Raw genomic sequence first — 8,115 nt, 5'->3', positions numbered from 1 at the left:
TCGTTTTTATGACGACAATCGGGCATTCTTTGTAAAGTGGCATAATCTGTTAGCTAAAGGCCATTGAAGCTCTGAGAATATAAAATGGGCAAAACGTTTACTTTTTAATAACTTAATTTCTTTGCTTTTTTTCTTTACCGCCAGTGCCACCTACCAGTCTGGTATGGTAGGAACAGTCATTCCTACGGGTCGCAGTGGCTGTAAACAGAATGGAGAAAATACATGTAATCTTAACTACAAAATTCCAGTTCTCCAAAATGTAACACAAAAAATAAAGTATTTAGAATTTTTAAAATACAAAATTGCATTGATTGAAATCCATTAGATTAAAGTTAGTTGTCAAAGTCATATGATTTTTTTCCATGTAACTTTTTTATGGATAACTTTTAGTTAGGTTTTTGCATACATAATTGTCCATTCGGGTCACACAGCAGGGGCTTTGACCTTGTTTTCAGACACGCTGTGTTGTTTTTTTCTGTATGCTTGGGATTATTACCCTGTTGACAGGTGAATCTTCATCCCAGTCTGAGATCTCTTGTTGGCGGAAATTATCCTCAATGACTTGGCTGTATTTTGGCTCCCTCCACCTTTCCATTGACAGGGACAAGGACCCCCAGTCCCTCCTGCTGAAAAGCAACCCGAATAGCCTGTCAGTGCTTAAACAACCCCATAGCATGATGCACTATGTTTGACAGTAGGGATGGTGTTCCTCGGAAATGAGCTGTGTCTGGATTACACCAGATATAGCACTTGGATTTCAGACACTTGGCCAAAGAGATCCATTTTAGTCTCAACAGGCCACATAAGTTTTTTTCCACAGGTCCAAGGGTCTGTCACATGCCTTCTGGCAAAATACAGGCATAATATAATGTTATTTTTCTCCCTCAGAAATGGCTTTGGCCTCACCACTCTCCCTAAGAGGCTGGATACATGAAGAGCTGCACTGACTTTATATGTCTGGACCATGAGCTCTGTAACTGTCAGTGTTATTACTGGCTTTTTAGCCACCTCCCTGATGACTGCCCTTTTGCCCAGGTCCTCAGTTTGGTAAGACTGCCCGATCTTGGTAGGGTGCAGATTCCATCCCTGGCTGTATTATAGACACTGAAACACCCAACAAACAGTTCCACCCAGACATTGGTCATGCTTCAACATGACCATAACTAATCCCCAAAAGTGCTGACTCTGGAATGAAGTCAGCCAGTGAAGTCAGTCCCCTTACTTTAGTATGACACATAATTTCCATAGACAATGTATTGTGTGGTTGTAAAAATCCTTCACGTCTCACCTAACCATATATCAGGGGAGATCCTTCCTTACAGGGGCATCATACAGTAAAAAAAAAAGTGTTCTGACCTTGCATCTCTTCTGGATCCATTTATTCATTTTAGTAACTAAGCTAAGCAGAAGTATTTTCACCAGTCCAAGCTATCTAAAGCTACTACAGCTAAATACATTTCTCCCTTTTCTGGCATATGCCAGCTATCTACATACATATAATGCAACCAAACCGTGGGCATGTATCCTCCTTTGTTACTAGGTTGCTACAGCAAAACTGAACCAAGATGAGCTAAAGCATAAGTAAAAATTTTTAAATTATTTTATAGTTATTTTCTCTTGATCATATTACTATTTTCATTGTAATTGCTATGTTATTAGTTAATTGAACCCTTTCAGATTTCACAGCTTTTGTCCTTTGTCATCCCTGTGAAAATTTTCAGAAATTAAATGATAACAATATAAATATCATTATATATATATAAATATCGATATGATTAATAGAGATCTTCTCAGGAGGTGGAGGAAGAAGTCATATGAGAAAAAGGATGCACCTGGAGCTGTGTACTCAGAGTCGTCCTTTATATTTTTTGTTTGGGGAAAAGTCAGTGAGGGTGCTGTGGGTTCGGTGCACCCAAATTAGCAGCAATGGGGCCCCCCTGAGTACCCAAACATTATATACAGCAGCTTAGGCTTTTTAACCAATGTTGACAAGTAACATACTTTAAATCAGGGTTCGACATCTCATCATACCTTGCACCCATATGTGTGACAGGCTAGCCCCGCCCTGGCTAGGTGTGTCCGATATTTGATCTGCTGGAAAAGCGGATTTTTCTCTGTCGACTTCAAGTTTTTCTTTCTCACAGCAGTAAAGACACGAAAAACACCACCGAAAAGTGGAGCAGCTGGATTTTGCTTTCTTTTGTTTTCATCATTTCTGTTTGTTTTTTTAGTTTATTGTTTTTGGCCAGAATCCATGAGTGGGAAACTTACTGTTTCAGGAAAACCTTTACCCATTGCCACTCATACCAGTCATTTACACACACAGGCAGTAGATTCCCTTCATAATTCCCTAAATAATATAATCCCAACCAGTCACTGGACACTGAAAAGTGCTGATTCAGTGCAGTTTCAGGACAGATGAGCCAAGGAAGGTGGTGAGTGGCTGCTCTTCTGGTGGCTATGAGTCACTTGTTCCATCACACTGAGTCTAAGGGCCACACAGGGGCCCTCACAGCTGAGTGAATGAGGGCCAGGACACATTGCATGGAGCACTCACTAGTTGCTCAGATGTGTTAGGAAAAATTAAGGCTTATACTGCAAAACCCCAAGGATTTACTGTTAACTTTTGCTTACATTTTATGTGTCTTGTTCTGTGCCTTTTATCACTGCACTGTTTCTCATGACTTATTTTGTATTATCTATTTGATGTATTCATATTTTAGTAAAAAGCAAGTACTTGTCTGTGAAGTAGTTTGGGTTGCAAACCATATGGGAACTACAGAGCCTTTATCATATCTCTAAGCAGCAGGTGAAGGCAGGATGCAACTTGCCTAAGAAAAGTCACCTCCCACAAAACCGCTTAAGAGGACCAGTAGACGTGTGGCTTGAGAATATTTAAGAGGATGTTTCAAAAGACGGGAAGCAACATGCCTGGGAGGTGTGTTCTTAGTGAAGGTATGGCTTCAGAGCTCAGGTATGAAGACCTACTGTACATGTGGAAGACAAGTTAAACACGGTGCCTGTATCATGGTTCTTTGTTCCATATGGGTTTTAGGAGGGATCAGGAAGTAATTCAATATGCCTGAATTATCACAAGCAGGAAGAGTTAATACAATGTGATACCTTGTTTATACATATGTGTACTGTCTATTTATATTACATCCAATTTATACTATAACTATTTGGAAACCTTAATATATATGCTGTTCATAGAGTATTTCAATGTAAATGTCTTCTTTCTTCTTAAACCCTCATGTGTATGAGAAAAGTAAATACCATACACATGCATAGGAACTAGCCTGAACCTGTCAAGATTTAGGGGTTCTTACAATTTAGAATTGGCGAAAAAGAAGACTTTTGATTCAATTTGTTATCTCCACTTTGATACTTAAAGGATACCATAAGCTATTCTCTGGAATAATGAAAATTAATTTACCTTAAAATTAAATAAGTATAGCGAGCTCCATAATGTTTTGGACAAAGATATATATATATTTATATACATATATATATATATTTCTCTTTTACATGTGGTTCAAGTGCTCATTCTCAACTTTTATTAAAGGTTATTTATACATTTTGGTTTCACCAAAAGTAGTCATGTTTAGTGCTAGCTGAGGGATGAAGTGCCATCCAATGAGTTTGGAGGCCTTTGGTTGAAATTGAGCAGGTAAGATGCTTCTGTACGCCTCAGAATTCATTCTGCTGTTGCTATCAGTAGTCACATCATCAATGAAGACAAGTGAGCCAGTATCTGTGGCAGCTATACATGGCCAAACCCTAACATACCCACCACGTTTCACAGATGATGGTGGTGCTTTGGATCTTGGGCAGTTCCTTTTGGCCTCCACACTTTGCCCTTGCCATCACTCTGATACCAGTTAATTTTGGTCTCACCTGTCCACAAGACCTTTTACCAGAACTCTGCTGGCACTTTTAGGTACTTCTTCATATGAGGTACTTTGCAGGCCCTTTTGTGATTACTGAGCTTATCACTGCTCTTTCTTCTTAATGATGTTCCAAACAGTTTATTTTGCTAATCCTAAGGTTTGGCCTGTGTTGCTGACTGTTTTTGTCTTATTTCTCAGCCTCATAATGGGTTCCTTGACTTCCATTGGCACAACTCTGGTCCTCTTGTTGACAAATGGCAATAACAGACTCTAAAGGCAATAAACGCCTAGAATCAAGACTTGATACCATACGCTCTCCTACACCGTCACCAAGGAAGCAATTGAACTCACTTGACTAATCAGAAACACCTGTGAAGCCATTTTTGTGATTATGTGCCCTGAAATGGGGGGGGGGGGGGGGCTTTGTATAAAAAGTGGTTTAATTTCTACATGGTGAAACCAAAATGTATAAAACTGCCCTTAAATAAAACCTCAAAATTTAAATAAATTTTAATGAAAATGCACCCACATGTGAAGTGTTTGATTACAGATCTAAAATTGTGGCGTACAGAGCCAAATCAAGAAAAAAAATGTCTTTGTCCCAAACATTATGGAGCTCACTGTGTATATATATATATATATATATATATATATATATACACAGTTCTGTGCAAAAGTCTTAGGCACCTGTAAAAAAAATGCTGTACAGCTAAGATGCTTTCAAAAATAATGAAATGAAAGGTTATAAATATTGAAAAAATAATATAAAGAGCAGTAAATAGTTAAAAACAAAATAAAATCAATGTTTGGTGTGACCACCCTTAGCCTTTAAAACTACATCAATTCTCTTAGGTACACTGTCTGGCAGTTTTATAAGAAAATCGGCTGGTAGGTTGTTCCAAGCATTTTGGAGAACTTGCCACAATTATTCTGCAGATTTTGGCTGTTTCACTTGCTTCTGGCTCTCCAGGTAATCCCAGAGACCCTTGATCAAGTAGTCTATTACTTAAAATATTACTTTATTTAACAAAATACAAAAATGTATCTGTAAAATTTCATTTTTTGGAAAATTCATGTTTGGAAATCTCAATGGGAAATTCATGTTTGGAAATCTTTTCTACTGACACGCTAATGCAGAAAACAAAAAATAAACTTCTAAGACCAAATATATACTATATATTATATTTCAAAATCTAGGGTGCCTAAGACTTTTGAACAGTAATATATATATATATATATATATATATATATATATATATATATATAGTGAGCTCCAAAATGTTTGGGACAAAGACATTTTTTCTTGATTTGACTCTGCACTCCACAATTTTGACTTGTTTACCTTGAGGGAGGTTGTGGAGTAATTTCCAACATGTTTACGACCTCCCACAACCTCTGTCAATTCAGGAGAGAGTAAACAAGTCAAAGTACATGTAGCCCCTGAGAAGAACCACTTCTCGTCATTTTGTTCACCAGGTGAGCTCCACACCTGTTGCAACAGAGGACTACAGTATACTGCTTAAGCAACTGGTGCAGGTGTGAGGATTCACTCTTGCGCAATTTTCCCTTTAACTGGATGCTGAAACCAATGCCCCCAAGTATATCGAATTCACATTAATATGACACAAGTAATTTATTTAAAGCTGGAATGTTAATCCCAGGTTAATAACATTATATAAAACAACATTATGGCTCCTTAGTCTTACTCTAAGAAGACTGTTAAGGTTAGCTCAGTCCCTGACATTTCTCCCATTTGCCGTTTCAAACATTGGCTGCATACGTTTCTTTTCAGTTGGATTTGCGCATAATTCAGCCTTTTCATACCATCTAATATGTGGCCCATTCCGGGTCTTCTTACAGTGACATCAGATTGTACTAAGCTGCCGGAGGTTTGAACTCAAGATACAAATATCCTAATAGGAGGTCACAACATTACAGAGCATCAAAATGTAATGTAAAGTAAGGAGAGAAAATTAAGAGGCTAATGTTAATTAATACAATGTTATCACTGCCATATCATGCACATTTTCCAGTTATAAATGATCTGATTAATTAAACTAATGTATATGTGGTTACATCCATCCATATATATTTGAGAATAAATGAGCCAGCAATAAGAATATATTCATACCAACCTTAACTGATATAATACATAACATGTCAGATGTAATTTCTTTTAAAAGTTAATAGTGTTAACACAAATAGTCAATAAACTGACCATGCCATGACCAAGCTCACACATTTCTCTAACACACATTTATCCTTGTCTTTATGCCATGTGACTAAGTAGAAACTGCACCAACACTGTCTAATTGAATGGAATTTTCCCTTGTTACGCAATAACAAAGCATACACAGTCGCATCGTAGGCTGCCTGTGATTGTGCCTGTACTTCTCTTTTCCATATCCGAAGGCAATAAATATATGCTGTTGACTGGAATGCCGCTCCACTTTCTAGAAAACCTGTACAAAATGCAGCCAGCGGTGCGACACTTATATTTGTTATATGGTCAATTACAACGGTGGCACATGCAAGCCACATGCCTTGTTGCCCTGTAATGGATACAGTGCAACGAGGCACGATATATTAATATAAAACTGTAAAATGACATGATCACTGACAATAACAGGCAGTACATTTCCTATGTTGAGAGTTGTTCAAAGAATTTTCATAGAAAATGCCAAATCCCGGGCTATACTCTACAAACAATTAGGTGAATAAAACACTTTATATGTAGCTTGTACATTAAACATGATCACATGAACAAATCCGTTAAATATAAGGCGCACAAGTGTAACAGGCGTATCGATACTAGTTTTCATTGGTTAAACTAGTTACAATTGAGCACAACATTCTAATCAAGGTCCCTTAATGCTTTTCCTGATTCTTGTGCGTTTTTACAGCTATACAACCATTTTATAATTCTTGCATTGCGTTCGATTACCGAAGTCCCCTGGCGAACCTTTTCATTAAGTTCCTCCTCCAATAGTCCATCGCTATCTCCACTTTCTCTTGTGAATCCATCATCTGAAGTTGACACGCTCATACTTCGAATTTTTAAAGACATGTCGTCCGAACGAGCAGAAAAGTTCTCTTTCCCCAGTGACTCGATTACGTCGCCGTCCAATCCACAATATTTGAAAAACATTTCGAACTCAGAAAAGTTTTTGGAGTACCTTGAACTTATATCAGAATGTGAACGTGCAACACCTTTCCTGGATTTACCCTCAATTTCTGAGACTCTGTCATGTCTCGGTTTCCTTACATCGACTGATAGCAGTGTTTGCTCGGCCCGTGTGTTAGAGGTCATCGTTTTCATAGCTCTGGGTTTAGTATCTTCTGCGTCGCATTCCTTTACTGTTGCTTCAGGCATAGTAATTGGTTTGTCTTTTAAAGAGTTCAGAAAAACTCTGCGAACCAAACTTGCCTTGGCGTTTTCATTTATCGACGCTTTCACCAGTTCACATTTCTGTCTGTATATTAAAAGTGAATCTGGTCGTTGTCTTTTGGAACTGCTCCGACGCATGACATTGGCTCCGTCAGAGGGAGACCGCTCACCTTGTTCATCGGTATTCTGCTGGGCAGTGCCTTTTCCATCCTTGTTGTCCATGCTCCGTCTTGAACTCCGGTTGGAAGATGCATTGCTGCTCACAGAGGCCGAACTGAACGTGATCACTGGAATCTGCTCAGAATTGATCACCCGCTGAGTTTTTACATACTTCGGTTTGGTAGCAGCCAGTCTCTCCACGGCGCTAAGCCCCCCCTTGGCCTCCCCCTCCAGCTCCATCTGCTTTCGAAGGTAGTTGGGACCTTTTCCTAAAATTCTGGAGGTGTCTATGTCTGTGGTTGGTTCCATTTGTAAAAATATGAAAATAAATAACTGTGAACTTCCTTTTAGATTCTCGAACCGAAGATTGCGCAGTTTGTGCACTTATATATTCTATGGCACCCTTCTAGAAAAATACCAGCAGACACACGCATGTGTAGTCCGAGCACGTCTAAGTCTGACTGACTCAGAGAACGTTCACCTTTCTGTTTGAACACGCCCCTCCCTTTTGATAAGACCAAGTTGAACGGAACAACCATATAAAGTACACTTAATGACATCACGGGTAAGTGCGGAAGGACACTCCTGTTGGTATTTCTCTGGAAAGGAATCGATTGTCATTCGCTTTTCGTAGGTGTGTCGCATTATTGTTATGAATATGACCCGTTATTGCTCCCA

General features: G+C 38.7%; 1 protein-coding gene across 2 annotated transcripts; it reads right to left on the bottom strand.

Annotated features, from left to right (window-relative positions):
- Positions 1-126: 126 nt before the first annotated feature.
- fam110c (family with sequence similarity 110 member C) lies at positions 127-7,911 on the bottom strand. Of its 2 annotated transcripts, none has more exons than XM_035422851.1 (3): positions 7,449-7,911; positions 497-626; positions 127-198 (listed from the first exon to the last, which is right to left on the bottom strand). In XM_035422851.1, exons 1-3 carry the CDS (start codon positions 7,744-7,746, stop codon positions 183-185), a joined length of 444 nt encoding a protein of 147 aa, XP_035278742.1. In that variant the 5' UTR covers positions 7,747-7,911; the 3' UTR covers positions 127-182. The 2 variants fall into 2 exon arrangements, with proteins under 2 accessions (XP_035278742.1, XP_035278743.1); XM_035422852.1 differs by having other exon boundaries at positions 497-623.
- Positions 7,912-8,115: the final 204 nt, after the last annotated feature.

This window comes from Anguilla anguilla, chromosome 6 (assembly GCF_013347855.1).
Source record: "Anguilla anguilla isolate fAngAng1 chromosome 6, fAngAng1.pri, whole genome shotgun sequence".
Lineage (NCBI taxonomy): Eukaryota > Metazoa > Chordata > Actinopteri > Anguilliformes > Anguillidae > Anguilla > Anguilla anguilla.
Note: the sequence above shows the minus strand (reverse complement) of the source record. Positions and strands in the feature narration are given on the sequence as shown.